Here is a 16,269-nt window from a genome sequence, read left to right as displayed (position 1 = left end):
GTGGCACTTGGGGACATGGATTGAACAGCCCTGTGGGTGTGGCACTTGGGGACATCAATTGAAGAGCCCTGTGGGTGTGGCACTTGGGGACATGGTCAGGGGTGGCCTTGGCAGTGCTGGGGGGGGCAGTGGGACTCTGTGGACTCAGAGGGCTTTTCCAACCCCAAGCATTCCATGACCGTGAGGTTCTACGAGCAGGAGGGAAGGTGGGGAGGGGGGCAGGGCAGTGTGGCACAGAGGACAAGGTCTGCAGGCTCCAGAGGCTCCAGAGGCTCTGGAGGCTCTGGAGGCTCTGGAGGCTCCGTCACACTCAGCTGGGGCCAGGCTTTGATCTCTGGAGGGGCCAGGGCCCTGCTCCGGGGGCTGCTGGAGCCCAGGGAGTCTCGTGCCCCGTCCCTGTGAGGTGTCCCAGCCCATGGCACGGCGTGGCACTCCCGGCACAGGGCAGGCAGCAGCCACAGGGGCTCCGGCTCTGCCGGCACGGTCGGGAGTCACAGGGCCCCGACACCGGCTGCTCCTGTTTGCTGTTGTGGAGCAGGAAATAGAGTTTCCAGGATGAGAAGGCCCTGAGGACACCCTGTTGTGGCTTTTCAGTACCTAAAGGGGGCCTGCAAGAGAGCTGGAGAAGGATTTTGGACAAGGGCCTGGAGGGACAGGACGCAGGGAACGGCTTCCCACTGCCAGAGGGCAGAGTTGGGTGGGGTACTGGGAAGGAATTCCTGGCTGGGAGGGTGGGGAGGCCCTGGCACAGGTTGCCCAGAGAAGCTGTGGCTGCCCCATCCATGGAGGTGCCCAAGGCCAGGCTGGACAGGGCTGGGAGCAACCTGGTCTGGTGGAAGGTGTCCCTGGCAGGGGTGATGGGACTGGGTGGGCTTCAAGGTCCCTTCCCACTCAAACCATTCTGTGTTTCTGTGACTTGTCTCCCATTAATTTGTCCCATCATTTTTGAGCCTGTGTAAATCTCCAGGCTCCACAGCAGGTTAAAGTCAGGAGTGCCACAGCTCCTCTACACTTCATTCCCAGGTATTGGCTGCACAGGCTGGGCCAAAGCTCCATTTTCCAGGACGTTACCGGGTTAATTAAGGCAAACAGCCCCAGGCAGCGTTTAAGGAGGTCAGGTTTCCCTCTATTAAACAGCAGTAGAACTATTCATCCCTGAAGTCCACAGTAGAGTGGCTCCAGGGCTGCTCCTCTCCTGGAGGGTGGCACGTGGGCTGAGCCACTCAGGACACAGGAGGGCAACGGGAAGGAGGGGGATGGAGGCTGTGCTGGGGCTGGACAGACTAAAACCATGGCAGGGCCAGGGACGTTCCAGGCTCTCAGCTCCTGTGTGAGTCCCTCCCCACAGAGGGAAGGGAAGCAAAGCAAGGGACCAAAGCCCTCTGGGCTGAGGGAGTTTGTACTCCAGACACCTCCTAGAAAAGCTGGAGAGGCTGTGGGAGGAGGGAGACCCACGCAGGTGACACCCAAAGCCAGCCTGAAATCCTGCCCACACGGAAATCTGCCCTCCATGCAAAACTCAGGCTGGAAAACCTGCAACTCGAGTGTCGCCCTGAAAAGCTGCTGGGAAAAATATCCACCATGTGCAAGAAAACAGAGGAGAAGGTGGATAAAAATAGCCGTCACAGCAACACCCACACGGAACAGGGACCTGCACTTAAACCTGGGTGAGGAAAAGGAGGGCGACACATTTCACCACAGTGACCTGAGATAACCCGGGCTGGTTCCTCTGTTCCTGAAAGAGGACCCAAGACAAAGGTCAAAGCACGGCCCAGACACTGCTCAGGGGAGGCACTTCAAAGCTGCACCTGAGGAGGGTGGGGGCAGGAAAGCAGAGAGATCAGAGGAGGAAATTCCCTCAGTGGGATCAGAAACGTTCAAAAAAAAACCATTTAAAAAAAGAAAGGCAAACACAGGAGGCAAAAGAATTATTCACAAGAGCAACATTCTTCCCCCGGGCAGTAACAAACAGAAATATCAAAAGGTTTTGCAAGTATTATCTAAGAATTTTAAGGAAATAAAGCCCCGTGTCGGGGTCGGGGACGCAGCGGCGCAGCAGCTGCACGTAGGTCAGGTTCTCGTGGGTGTTGGGGTCGAAGAAGCCCTTGGTGTCATCGGTGGGGTCAGACAGGACCTGGTTCATCTCCTGGTCGAAGTAGCCCCGTTTGTAGGCCACCTCCACGGGCAGGCGGTGGCTGTGCACGGGGTCGATGATGCCGCCGGTGGCGATCTGGGCCTCGAGCAGGCGGATGCCGTGGTCCCTGACGATCAACTCCTTCTGCATGGCCTGGAAGAGGGAGATCTTGTCGCCCGTGTAGGGGTCGGAGTAGCCCGTCACGGCCCGCTCGGCCGACAGCAGCTTCTCCTGCAGCTCGCTGCCCACCAGCCCGGCCGACACGGCCTCGTCCACCGACAGCTTCTGGTTGCTCACGGGGTCCACCATGAAGCCCGTGGCCGCCTGCGCCTCCAGCAGCACCAGGGCCGTGCCCTGCCTCAGGATACCCTTCCACATGGCCTGGTAGATGCTCATCTTCTCCATCTTGCCGGGGTCGGCCTTGGAGGGCACCAGCACGCCGGCGATGACGCCCGTGCCGTCCAGGTAGCGCTTGACGGAGGCCATTTGGGTCACCTCCTGCACCGTCCTGGAGCCCTGCTCCAGCTGGGCCAGCGTGTCCCTGTCGATGATGCCCGAGTCCAGCAGGTCCGAGGCCGTCACCTGCCTGCGCAGGCCCGTGAACTTCACGCTGCTGCTGCGCTGCGCCGCCTCCTCCACCAGCCGGCTGAGCAGCGTGGCCAGCTCGGCCAGCGCCAGGCTCCCGGCCCGCACCCGCCCCAGCAGCTCCTGCCGCTTGGCCTGGGACACGTAGTGGGAGAAGAGGAGTTCCCACAGGGACACCTTCCTGCCCTGGAAGTCGCCTGCTGAGACCTCGACAGTGCGGGACTTGAGGGACCGCTCCAGCTCCAGCTCCAGCTCCTTCTCCTTCTCCTTCTCCAGCTCCTTCTCCTGTTTCCAGTCCTGCTGGGATCCTGTGGCCTCACCGTTCTGGCCTGGCTTTGGTGGTTCATCTTGCTGTGTGCTGTTAGGGGCCAGGTCAGCCCCAAGGCCCTGGGCCTCGGCCCTGGTGACGATGGTGGTGAGGATGTCGATCATCTCGGCTGTGGTGACCGTCCCCGCCTTGTACCTGCGCAGGAGGTCCTGGCGCCGGTGGTCGGGGACGTAGCGGGAGAAGAGGAGCTCCCAGAGGGTGACGCTCTGGCCCTGGAAGAGCCCCAGGCTGAGGGTGGTGCGGGCGGCCTGCAGGGCTTTGCGGGCGTCCTCGGTGAGCTGGTGGAGCACGGAGCCCTTGTCCATCAGCTGCAGCATGAGCAGCCCCGTGTCGGGGTCGGGGACGCAGCGGCGCAGCAGCTGCACGTAGGTCAGGTTCTCGTGGGTGTTGGGGTCGAAGAAGCCCTTGGTGTCATCAGTGGGGTCAGACAGGATCTGGTTCATCTCCTGGTCGAAGTAGCCCCGTTTGTAGGCCACCTCCACGGGCAGGCGGTGGCTGTGCACGGGGTCGATGATGCCGCCGGTGGCGATCTGGGCCTCGAGCAGGCGGATGCCGTGGTCCCTGACGATGAGCTCCTTCTGCATGGCCTGGAAGAGGGAGATCTTGTCGCCCGTGTAGGGGTCGGAGTAGCCCGTCACGGCCCGCTCGGCCGACAGCAGCTTCTCCTGCAGCTCGCTGCCCACCAGCCCGGCCGACACGGCCTCGTCCACCGACAGCTTCTGGTTGCTCACGGGGTCCACCATGAAGCCCGTGGCCGCCTGCGCCTCCAGCAGCACCAGGGCCGTGCCCTGCCTCAGGATGCCCTTCCACATGGCCTGGTAGATGCTCATCTTCTCCATCTTGCCGGGGTCGGCCTTGGAGGGCACCAGCACGCCGGCGATGACGCCCGTGCCGTCCAGGTAGCGCTTGACGGAGGCCATTTGGGTCACCTCCTGCACCGTCCTGGAGCCCTGCACCAGCTGGGCCAGTGTGTCCCTGTCGATGATGCCCGAGTCCAGCAGGTCCGAGGCCGTCACCTGCCTGCGCAGGCCCGTGAACTTCACGCTGCTGCTGCGCTGCGCCGCCTCCTCCACCAGCCGGCTGAGCAGCGTGGCCAGCTCGGCCAGCGCCAGGCTCCCGGCCCGCACCCGCCCCAGCAGCTCCTGCCGCTTGGCCTGGGACACGTAGTGGGAGAAGAGGAGCTCCCACAGGGACACCTTCCTGCCCTGGAAGTCGCCTGCAGAGACCTCGACAGTGTGGGACTTGAGGGACCGCTCCAGCTCCAGCTCCAGCTCCTTCTCCTTCTCCTTCTCCTTCTCCAGCTCCTTCTCCTGTTCCCAGTCCTGCTGGGATCCTGTGGTCTCACCATTCTGACCTGGCTTTGGTGGGGTGTCCTGCTGTGTGCTCTTAGGGCCCATGTCAGCCCCAATGCCCTGGGCCTCGGCCCTGGTGACGATGGTGGTGAGGATGTCGATCATCTCGGCTGTGGTGACCGTCCCCGCCTTGTACCTGCGCAGGAGGTCCTGGCGCCGGTGGTCGGGGACGTAGCGGGAGAAGAGGAGCTCCCAGAGGGTGACGCTCTGGCCCTGGAAGAGCCCCAGGCTGAGGGTGGTGCGGGCGGCCTGCAGGGCTTTGCGGGCGTCCTCGGTGAGCTGGTGGAGCACGGAGCCCTTGTCCATCAGCTGCAGCATGAGCAGCCCCGTGTCGGGGTCGGGGACGCAGCGGCGCAGCAGCTGCACGTAGGTCAGGTTCTCGTGGGTGTTGGGGTCGAAGAAGCCCTTGGTGTCGTCGGTGGGGTCAGACAGGATCTGGTTCATCTCCTGGTCGAAGTAGCCCCGTTTGTAGGCCACCTCCACGGGCAGGCGGTGGCTGTGCACGGGGTCGATGATGCCGCCGGTGGCGATCTGGGCCTCGAGCAGGCGGATGCCGTGGTCCCTGACGATGAGATCCTTCTGCATGGCCTGGAAGAGGGACATCTTTTGCCCTGTGCAGGGGTGGGTGTATCCTGTCACTGCTCTCTCTGCACTGAGAAGTTTCTTTTGTAGCTCGCTGCCCACCAGCCCGGCCGACACAGCCTCGTCCACCGACAGCTTCTGGTTGTTGACTGGGTCAATGATGAAGCCCGTGGCCGCCTGCGCCTCCAGCAGCACCAGGGCCGTGCCCTGCCTCAGGATGCCCTTCCACATGGCCTGGTAGATGCTCATCTTCTCCATCTTGCTGGGATCAGCCTTGGAGGGCACCAGCACGCCGGCAATGCTTCCAGTTCCCTCGAGGTATCTCCTCACACTGTCCATCTGTGCTATTTCCTGAGCCGTCTCTTTTCCTTCGTGGAGTTTTTCTACGGTTTCCTCTGTAATTATTTGTGCACTGAGCAGTTCTGACGCTGTTATTTGCTGTCGGATCCCCTGGAACCAGACATCACTTCTGTCCTCCTCTTTTTCCCTGATGATCTTCAGTATTATCTCAATGATTCCTTGCAGTATGTGTTGAGATTCCGCTTTGTATTTTTTCAGCAGTTCTTTCCTTTTCTCCTCCGTGATGTACTCGGAGCAGAGAAGTTCCCACAGAGACAACACTTGTCCCTTGTATTTCCCCACGGGCACTTGGACCATTGTACACAGCAGGGTGTTCTTCGTTTGCTCGTCGACGTAGAAATAGTCGTCCTGCTTTTCCAGGACCTGCAGCAGGTACAAGCCGCTCTCCCCGTCCTTGGCACACCTCTGCAGGAGCTGACTGTAGCTGATCTTCTCGCGGGTGTTTGGGTCTATGAAGCCTTTGCTGCCGTGGTCTGGGTCCGAGAGCAGGAGGAACGTGTCCTCGTCCAGGTGCCCGCGCCGATAGGCCACCTCCAGGGGCAGGCGGTGGCCGTGCGCGGGGTCGACGATGCCGCCGGTGGCGAGCTGGGCCTCGAGCAGGCGGATGCCGTGGTCCCTGGCTGTTCTCTTCTGCCTCACGGCCTGGAAGAGGGATATTTTATCTCCCGTTTGAGGATCCGTGTATCCCGTCACGGCTTTCTCTGCCAGCAGCAGCGGCTCGTGCAGTTCGCTGCCCACCAGCCCAGACGCCACGGCCTCGCCCACCGGGAGCTTCTGGTTGCTCAGGGGGTCGATGAGGAAGCCGGTGGCCACCTGTGCTTCCAGCAGCCCCAGTGCACACTGCTCTGTGAGGAGGCCCTTCTTCAGTGCCTGGTAGATGCTCATCTTCTCCTTCCTCTGTGGGAGAAGAACCCCGGCGATGCTCCCGGTGCCGTCCAGGTACCTTTGGATGCTGTCCCTCTTTGTGAGGGCGGCAAGTGTGAGACTCCCATCGTGCAGCTGGTCCAGGGTTTTCTTGTCGATTATCTCGGAGTTGAACAGTTCTGACACCGACACCTCCCCCCGCAGTCCCTTGACCTTGAGGGCTTCTGCTCTTTGCTCCGTGTCCTCGATGATTTTCAAGATGAGGGATATCAGATTTTCCAGTGTCAGGGTTTTGCTCTTGTACTGCATCACCAGCTCTTTCCTTTTCTGCTCCGAGATGTAGTGAGAGCAGAGCACTTCCCAGACGGAAACCGTCTGGCCCTTGAACTTGCCGACCTTCACCTGGAGGGGCTTCGAGCGCAGAGCCTGTTTTGTGGACTCGTCAATGTAGAAGTACTTCCCTCCTTCCTTTACAACTTGCAGCATGTACAGCCCAGTCTCGGGGTCTTGGACGCACCTCTCCAGCAGCTGCATGTAGGTCAGGTTCTCGTGGGTGTTGGGGTCGAAGAAGCCCTTGGTGTCGTCGCTGGGGTCGGACAGGATCTGGTTCATCTCCTGGTTGAAGTAGCCCCGTTTGTAGGCCACCTCCACGGGCAGGCGGTGGCTGTGCACGGGGTCGATGATGCCGCCGGTGGCGATCTGGGCCTCGAGCAGGCGGATGCCGTGGCTCTTCACAATCAGCCCCTGGTTCATGGCTTCGAACAGGGACATCGGGGCTTTGGTGTAGGGGTCGGTGTAGCCCGTCACGGCTCTCTCTGCGCAGAGCAGCTTTTCAAAAATCTCCCCTCCGATCAGACCCTCCTTTAACGCTTCCTCCACGGAAAACTTCTGGTTTTTCTCGGGGTCGATGATGTAGCCGGTGGCTGCCTGCGCCTCCAGCAGCACCAGGGCAGTCCCTGGCCTCAGGATGCCCTTCCACATGGCCTGGTAGATGCTCATCTTCTCGTTGCTTGGCTGTATGAGGACCCCTGCTATGAAATTGCTGCCCTCCAGGTACCTGCGGACAGACTCCATCTCAGTGACTTCTTTGACAGTTTTCTTCCCCTGGTTGAGCTCGTCGAGGGTCTTTTTGTCTATGAGTTGGGACTGGAAGAGGTCACTGGCAGATACTCTTTTCCGCAGGCCCTGGAATGCAAACTTCTTGCCTTGTGCCTCGGTCTCTTGGATGATCGTGGTGATAATCGTTGTGATCTCCTGCAGCACTTCGGTCTTCTCATCTTTGTACTTTCGCACCAGCTCCCTCCTCTTGCTGTCTGAGAAGTATTCGGAGTTGAGGAGGTCCCAGACAGACACTGTCTGTCCCTTGAACCGCCCCACGTTGACGCAGACAGTCACAGACTTCAGCACTTCCATGGTCTGTTCATCCACACAGAACATGGAGTTTTCCGACAGCGGGAGGAGCCACAGCCCCGACTCGGGCTCGCGAATGCACCGCTCCTTCAGCTGCTGGTAGGTCACGTTCTCCTTGGTGTTGGGATCAAAAAAGGCCTTGGTGCTGTCGTTCAGCTGAGACAGGGTCTGGTTCATGCCCTCGTCGTAGAAGCCGTACCTGCACGCGGCCTGGAGCGGCAGGTGGAGGTGGTGGATGGGATCGACGACCCCTCCCGTGGCCAGCTGGGCCTCCAGCAAGGGAACAGCCTCTGCCAGGGGGATCAGCTCCTTCCTGAGCGCCTGGCACAGGGAGATGGAGCCCCCCGTGTAGGGATCCGTGTACCCCGTCACGGCCCGCTCGGCGAGGAGGAGTTTCTCGGTGAGCTCTTCGCCCACAACAGCCGCTCTCACAGCGTCCCTCACGCTGAGCCTGCGGCTCGTTGCAGGGTCAGTCAGGTATCCTGTGGCTGCCTGAGCCTCCAGTAGCCTCAGAGCAGCCCCGGGGAGGAGGAGGTTGTTTTTCATGGCATCGTAGAAGCTCATCTTCTGTTTGGACGCCTCTATGAAGACGCCGGCGATGCTGCCCGTGCCCTGCAGGTACCTCTTCACGCCCTCCATCGCAGCCACTTCCTCGGGAGTTCTAATGCCCTGAGCCAGCTCTTCAAACGTCTTCTCAGAAATGATGCCAGTGTCCAGCAGCCAGACCACGGGGACACTGCCCCGCAGGCCCTCCAGGGACATCTGGGTCCGGGCCTTCATCTCCATGTCCCCCACGAGCCTGAGCACAAGAGCCACCAGCTGCTGCAGCGACAGGTCCTCGGAGCGGAACCTCTCCACGAAGTCGCCCCTCTGCTCCTCAGTGAAATACCCCGAGTGGATGAGCTCCCAGAGGGAAACCCCTTTCTCCTTCACCGTGGTTTCCTTGAAAATCTGTTGGATTTGCTCATCGGTGTAGGCAGGAGCGGCTGTCTGGGGCAGAGGCAGCAAGTGGAAGCCGGAGACGTCGTCCTTCTGGCAGTGCTGGATTAGCTCAGCGTAGGTCACGGACTCTTTGCTGTCCGGGAGGCAGAAGGCTCTGTGCTCCTCACTGGGTTTGGAAAGGGCCTTGCTCGTGTCCTCATCCAGGCACCCTCGCTGCTGGGCCGACTCCAGGGGGATGTGGTGGCCACACGCTGGGTCAATGATGCCTCCTGTGGCCATCTGCACCTCCATGAGCTGCATGGCCTGTTTGTCCGTGATCAGGCCCTTCTTCATGGCCTGGAAGAGGGGGATCTTCTTGCCCGTGAAAGGGTCTCTGTAGCCCGTCACGGCCCCCTCCGCGTGCTGCAGCTTCTCGTGGACGTCCGGGCCGATGACTCCCTCCCTGACGGCCTCGTCCACACGGAGCTTCTGGTTGTTCACGGGGTCGATGATGAAGCCCGTGGCAGCCTGGGCCTCCAGCAGGGGCAGGGCCACTCCTGGCACCACAATGTTCTGCTTCATGGCCTCGTAAATGCTCATCCTCTGGTTCGATGGCTGGAGCACGATCCCCCCGATGCTGCCCGAGCCATAGAGGTACTTCCTGACAGAGTCCATGTGCAGGACCTGCTCTGGGGTGACGGATCCCTCCAGCACCCTCTCAAACAGGGCCCTGTCGATGACGCCCGTTTCCATCAGGTGGTAAGCACTGACGCTGCCCCGCATGGCCGGGAACTTGATGGGGGCCCACTTCTTCATTTCCTCCTCCAGCAGGAGTCGGATTTGCTCCAGGCTGAGCTTCCTCAGCTGGAAGTGGTTGAAAATCTCCCGGCGCCTCCCCTCGCTGAAGTACTCGGAGTTCAGCAGGTCCCACACAGAGACCTTCTCCCCCCGCAGGCGCCCGAACCTGACGGACAGCCAGGAGCTCCTGAACACCTTCCTGGTGGCCTCGTCGATGAACTGGCGCTTCCTGCTGTTCAGAGGGAGGAGGCAGAGCCCGGTGGAGGGCTCGGTGATGCACTTCTCCTTCAGCTGCAGGTAGGTCAGGTTCTCGTGGGTGTTGGGGTCGAAGAAGCCCTTGGTGTCGTCGCTGGGGTCGGACAGGATTAAATTCATCTTCTTGTCGAAGTAGCCCCGTTTGTAGGCCACCTCCACGGGCAGGCGGTGGCTGTGCACGGGGTCGATGATGCCGCCGGTGGCGATCTGGGCCTCGAGCAGGCGGATGCCGTGGTCCCTGACGATCAGCTCCTTCTGCATGGCCTGGAAGAGGGAGATCTTGCTCCCTGAGTAGGGATCTCTGTAGCCGGTGACTGATTTCTCCGCAGCCAGCAGCTTGTCGTAAACGTCCGGGCCGATGACGTTCGCCCGCAAGGCCTCGTCCACGGAATACCTTTTGTTGGCGGTGGGGTCGATGACAAACCCCGTGGCAGCCTGTGCCTCCAGGAGGATCAGAGACGTCCCTGGCCTTAGAAGTCCTTTCCTCTTGGCCTGGTAGATGCTGATCTTCTCCTGGGAGTCGGGGAGCAGCAGCCCAGCGATGCTCCCCGTGCCCTGCAGGTACTTCCTGACCGTGTCCATGCCCACGACTTCTTTGGCTGACGTTTCACCCTCCTTGAGCTTCTTAAACAAGTCTTTGTTGATGATTTCCGAGCTCAGGAGCTGGTCGGCCGTCACCTGGTCCCTCAGGCCCTCGAAGGTGACGTTGGCAGTGGCAGCCGTTTCCTCGACGGCAGCTCTGACGGCCTCACCCAGTCCTTGTGCGGAGAGTGCTCCCGACAGGAACTGCTGGGCGAGGGCAGCTCTTCGCTCACCAGGGACGTGGTCAGAGAAGAGGAGTTTCCAGAGGGACACCGACTTGCCCTTGAACTTCCCTACAGAAATGGGCACCCGTGTGTTTTCCAGAGCCATTTGGGCCCTGTGGTCAAAGAAAAGGGGGGTTCCCTGGGGTCCTTCACCACCGTCCCCACCAAGTGGCAGCAGCAGGAGCCCCGTGCCGGGGTCGGTGACGCAGCGCTGGAGTAGCTCCGAATAACTCAGCTTTTCCTTGGAGCTGGGGTCAAAGAACCCTTTCATGTGGTCAGGAGGGCTGGAGAGGAGCTGTCTGGTGGCCTCATCCAGGTACCCCCACTCGCAGGCCGTCTCTGTGGGGACACGGAGGTGCCTGCCCGGAGCGATCACACCCCCCGTGGCCATCTGAGCCTCCAGAAGGCAGAGGCCGTGGTCCCTGGGGACAAATCCCTTCCTGATGGCTTGGAACAGGGAGAGCATCTCCCCAGTGGAGGGGTCTCTGTATCCAGTGACGGTTTTCTCAGCCGAAGACAGTTTCTCATGAAGCTCTGGGCCGATAAAACCGACCCTGACAGCCTCATCCACTGAGTAGGTTTTGTTCTTCAGGGGGTCTGTCAGGCTGCCGGTGGAGGCCTGGACTTGCAGGAGCATCAGAGCAGCACCAGGCACGAGGAGATGCTCTCTCAGTGCTTGGTAAAGGCTCCTCTGCTCCCCAGAAGGCAGGACAACCCCGGCCACACTCCTCGTCCCACGCAGGAACTGCTGGACGACGTCGTTCTCTGCCAACTCCTGCGCAGAGACCGTTCCCTCCTCGAGGCCTCGGAACACGTCGTGGCTGATGATGCCCGAGTCCCGCAGGTCCCTGCTGCTCACCCTCCCTCCCAGCCCCGGGAACGTGATTTGCAGGGGCAGGAGGAGGAAGCCCGAGGCCGGATCCACGACACACCTCTTCCTGAGCTCCGAATAGGTGACCTTCTCCGTAGTGCTGGGATCGAGGAACCCTCTGCTGTCCTCGTGGCTGGGGTCGGAGAGGTGCCGGCTCATCTCTTCGTCCAAATACCCCCTCTCACAGGCCACATCCGCCGGCAGTCGAGCCCCGGTGGCCGGGTCGATGACGCCCCCGGTTGCCATCTGTGCCTGGAGCAGCTGCGTGCCCTGCTCCCAACCCACCAGCTCCTTCTGCATCGCCTGGTACAGGGGGATTTTCTCCTCTGTGTAGGGGTCCAGGAAGCCAGTGGCAGCCCTCTCTGCTGCCAGCAGCCTCTCCTTCAGCTCCAGCCCCACCAGCCCCAGGCGCACGGCGTCTGCCACCGAGACGCGCCGGCGCGTCACCGGGTCGGCGACCAAGCCCGTGGCTGCCTGGGCCTCCAGGAGGCTGAGGGCCGGCTCCAGGCTCAGGAGGTGCTCTCTGGTGGCCTCATAAAAGCTCATTATCTTCTTTGAAGCCTCTACATACACGCCAGCGATGCTGCCAGCTGCCTCCGAGGGCTCCCCGGGAGCATCCGGCCCCGCCGCGGCCCCGCCGGCTGCTCTCGGCTGTTTGCGCGGCATCGCCTCCGGGCACGAGGGGCTTCTCCCTGGCGTGTCTTCCCCGGGAAAGCTGGGGACAGCGTGGCCATTCACTGCTGGCTTGCTCTCCATCCTCCCGCTGCAGGCCTTCCACAGGACTCTGGAGAGAGGGGGGAGAGTGGGAAGCGTCAGTGAGAAATCAACTTTTTGTGCTTTGCATGTCAAATGCAGGGAAATCAGAAGGATAAACACACACACACACCCCCAGGCGGGAGGAAGCGACAGCCAAAGGCTCAGTACGTCTGAACCCGATGTGCCATCCCAAGGGATCCGGCCAAGCTCGAAGGGTTGGTGGAGGAGAAGCTCCACGTGCCCCAGCCGTGTGCACTGGCACCCAGAAACCCCCTTTTCCTGGGCTGATCCCACGGTTGGGCAGCAGGAGAGGGGGGGATTCTGCCCCACTGAGATGAGACCCCATCTGCAGAGCTGCCTCCGGCTCTGAGGCCCCAACATGAGAAGGATGTGGAGCTGCTGGAGAGAGTCCAGAGGAGGCCCCGGAGCTGCTCCCAGGGCTGGAGCCCCTCTGCTCTGGAGCCAGGCTGGGAGAGCTGGGGGGTTCACCTGGAGAAGAGAAGGCTCCAGGGAGACCTGAGAGCCCCTTGCAGGGCCTGAAGGGGCTCCAGGAGAGCTGGAGGGGGACTGGGGACAAGGGATGGAGGGACAGCACACAGGGAATGGCTTCCCAGTGCCAGAGGGCAGGGTTAGATGGGATATTGGGAAGGAATTCTTCCCTGGGAGGGTGGGGAGGCCCTGACAAAGGAGAAGCTGTGGCTGCCCCATCCCTGGAAGTGTCCAAGGCCACGTTGGATGGGACTTGGAGCAACCTGGGCTAGTGGAAGGTGTCCCTGCCCATGACAGGATGGGACTGGATGGGCTTTAAGGTCCCTCCAACCCAAACAATTCCATGATTCTGTGATTCCAGACATGCAGGTCCATGTGCTCCCACCGTGGCTGCCACATGAATCCCCCTCTCCTTCTGCTGTCCCTCCTTCCCACACTCCCCAGGCAATGCAAGGAGGGCAGAGGCTCCACCTCAGTGAGCAGTGGACACCAGGCAAAGGGTCTCCGGGGCTGCCTCAGGGTGAGGCAACACCTAATCCAAACCTGCCCCCCCCCGTTTGCAAAGCCCCAGGACACGCTGGGATCTGCCCCGGTGCAGTGAGGGTGCTGCAGGGGGCAGAGGAGGTTGTGGGGCTGGGCTGTGGGGCTGATCTGTGGTGCTGGGCTGTGGTGCTGAGCTGTGTTCCTGGGCTGTGGTGCTGGGCTGTGGTGCTGGGTCATGGTGCTGGGCTGTGGTGCTGGGCTGTGGTGCTGGGCTGTGGTGTTGGGCTGTGGTGCTGAGCTGTGGGGCTGGGTCATGGTGCTGGGTCATGGTGCTGGGCTGTGGTGCTGAGCTGTGGTGCTGGGCTGTGTTCCTGGGCTGTGGTGCTGAGCTGTGATGCTGGGTTATGGTGCTGGGCTGTGGTGCTGGGTCATGGTGCTGAGCTGTGTTCCTGGGCTGTGTTCCTGGGCTGTGGTGCTGAGCTGTGGTGCTGGGCTGTGTTCCTGGGCTGTGGTGCTGGGCTGTGGTGCTGGGCTGTGGTGTTGGGCTGTGGTGCTGAGCTGTGGGGCTGGGTCATGGTGCTGGGTCATGGTGCTGGGCCGTGGTGCTGAGCTGTGGTGCTGGGCTGTGTTCCTGGGCTGTGTTCCTGGGCTGTGGTGCTGAGCTGTGGTGCTGAGCTGTGGTGCTGGGTCATGGTGCTGGGCCGTGGTGCTGGGCTGTGGTGCTGAGCTGTGTTCCTGGGCTGTGTTCCTGGGCTGTGGTGCTGAGCTGTGTTCCTGGGCTGTGTTCCTGGGCTGTGGCGCTGAGCTGTGGTGCTGGGCTGTGTTCCTGGGCCGTGGTGCTGAGCTGTGGTGCCGGGCCGTGCACACCGCAGGTCTGAGGGCACTCGTGGCCCGGCACGGTCGTGCTGCGCTCTGGGATCTGTGGTCAGCCCCAACCTCCGGGCTGTGGCTGCGGCACAGGGTGCGGGAGGAGCCTCCCTGCCCGCAGCCTCCCACGGAACGGCGCCCGTGCCAGCACCCATCGGTCCCGGGCGGGAGGCTGTGGGGTCGGAGCACGTTTGAGGAGCGAGGGGAAAGGTCCTGCTGTGCCGGGGCAGCACCGGTGGTTTATTCCCTCATGAGTGCTGTCCCCTAGGGCAGAACCACAGCGCCAGCGCCCTGGAGCGGCCCTACAGGGGCAGGGGAGGCCACGGGCCGAGCACAGAGCGCTGCAGGAGATGGAGGAGACCCACTTGCCCGAGCTCCCGCAGCCGAGTCCACCGGCACCTCTGTACCCAGCTGGGAGGACACAGCCAGGGCAGGGCTGTCCCGGGGCATTCACTGCACAGAGCCCCGGGGGGAGCCGGTGTCACACTGACCCTCCCGCAGAGAATCAGAGAATCACAGAGTCACAGAATCAGCTGGGTTGGAAGGGACCTCCGAGATCATCAAGTCCAACCCTCGATCCAACCCTGCCGTGGTTCCCAGACCATGGCACTGATGCCACATCCAGTCTCTTTTTAAAAGTCTCCGGGGACGGAGAATCCACCCCCTCCCTGGGCAGCCCATTCCAATGGCTGAGCACCCTCTCTGCAAAGAAATTCTTTCTAATATCCAACCTAAACCTCCCCTGGCACAACTTGAGACCGAGCCCTCTTGTCTTGCTGGTATTTGCCCGGGAAAAGAGACCAACCCCCAGCTGGCTCCCCCCTCCTGTCAGAGAGTTGTAGAGAGTGAGGAGGTCTCCCCTGAGCCTCCTCTTCTCCAGGCTGAACAGCCCCAGCTCCCTCAGCCTCTCCTCATGGGAATTGTGCTCCAGTCCCTTCACCAGCCTAGTTGCCCTCCTCTGGACCAGCTCCAGGACCTCAACATCCTTCCTGAGGTCACACTGAGTGGGGACAGTGCGGACCAGCCGTATCTCACTGTCCGGAGCTCACAAACCCGCGTCCTCTCCGGCTCCACCACTGTAAACACCAGGGAGCGAAGAGCAGGGTGGCAGCGCCGGCGGGTGCTGTGCCCGGGTCCCTGCTCGCCCCAGGACCGGCCTCTCCAGCGGGGCTCGGTGCGCCCGGCTCCGTCCCCGTGTGTCTCTCCGGCTCATCCCCTGCCCTCCGGCCACGCCAGCACCTTTTCCTCACGAGGGCTCCTCTGTCCCAGCCGCGCTCCGGGCTCGCTGCCCGGCCCGGGGAAAGGTCCCGACAGGAGCCGGCTCCCTCCGCCCGGTGATGTCAGCGCGGCTCGGATCTGCCCAGGCAATGCTGTTTGTGTTTGCAGGAGCAGGATCGCGCCCGGCTCCGGCGCCAAGAGGTGGGGACGGCGGCCAGGAGGCCCCGGGGCTGCCTCCGGGAAGGACGGGGAGAGAGGGGAGGACTCGGGGGTCTCTCCTTGATGGGGAAGGGGCGGATCCTGCCGGGAGGGCGAGGGGCCCAGCGGCTGGCCGAGAGCTGGAGGAGCCGCTCTGTCCTGCGCTCTGGGGTGGGAGCGAGGGAGTTCCCCCACCCCGCAGGGCCGCCCCCTCTGTCCCTCCTCTGGGTGCACACACCCACACGCGCCAGTGACGGGCAGCCCCGTGCCACACACCCCCGAAACACACGTCGGGCTGGCAGCACCTCGGCACCGGCTCTGCCCGCCCTGGTCCTGGGTCCGGAACGCTGTTCCTGGCCCCACAACCCTTTCCGGACAGAGAGATGCCGGGTTGGATGGTGCAGGCTGTGCTGCGCTTGGGAGGAGCTGAGCTCAGCCCCGCCGTGCCGTGGGCACAGCGGTGGGCAGCAGTGGAGAGGCTCCGGTGTCTGGAGAGCCCGAGGCGGGTCTCCACATGTCCCAAAGCCAAGTCACATCGACACCAGCACTGGTGAGGCTCCGGTGTCTGGAGAGCCCGAGGCGGGTCTCCACATGTCCCAAAGCCAAGTCACATCGACACCAGCACTGGTGAGGCTCCGGTGTCTGGAGAGCCCCAGGCGGGTCCCCACATGTCCCAGCACTGGTGAGGCTCCGGTATTGAGAGCCCCAGACAGGTCCCCACATGTCCCAAAGCCAAATCACACCGGGACCAGCACCGGTGTGGCTCCGGTGTCTGGAGAGCCCCAGGCAGGTCCCCACATGTCCCAGAGCCAAGCTGGCGACTGGCACCGGAGTGCAGACGGAATTTGGGCACTGCCGCCCATAACTGTGGCAGCTCGAGAACCCAACTGCCGTCGGGGCTGGGGGCCCGAGGATGGAGGTGTTGCCCCCACCCTGCCCGGGCTGGGAGAGGCGGTGGGTGCGCGGCGGGGGAAGGACTCTGCTCCCTTTCG

At 62.3% G+C, this 16,269-nt stretch overlaps 2 protein-coding genes across 2 annotated transcripts in view; both read right to left on the bottom strand.

Annotated features, from left to right (window-relative positions):
• Positions 1-16,269, bottom strand: part of LOC116797962 (erythroblast NAD(P)(+)--arginine ADP-ribosyltransferase-like) — a 471,907-nt gene that overhangs the window by 315,054 nt on the left and 140,584 nt on the right. The gene's annotated exons all lie outside the window — the stretch shown is intronic.
• EPPK1 (epiplakin 1) lies at positions 1,966-12,022 on the bottom strand. The gene is made up of 2 exons (XM_032699316.1): positions 4,691-12,022; positions 1,966-4,342 (listed from the first exon to the last, which is right to left on the bottom strand). Exons 1-2 carry the CDS (start codon positions 12,020-12,022, stop codon positions 1,997-1,999), a joined length of 9,678 nt encoding a protein of 3,225 aa, XP_032555207.1. The 3' UTR covers positions 1,966-1,996.

Source organism: Chiroxiphia lanceolata, chromosome 1 (assembly GCF_009829145.1).
Source record: "Chiroxiphia lanceolata isolate bChiLan1 chromosome 1, bChiLan1.pri, whole genome shotgun sequence".
Taxonomy (NCBI): Eukaryota; Metazoa; Chordata; class Aves; order Passeriformes; family Pipridae; genus Chiroxiphia; species Chiroxiphia lanceolata.
This window is presented reverse-complemented; position numbering and strand designations above follow the sequence as displayed.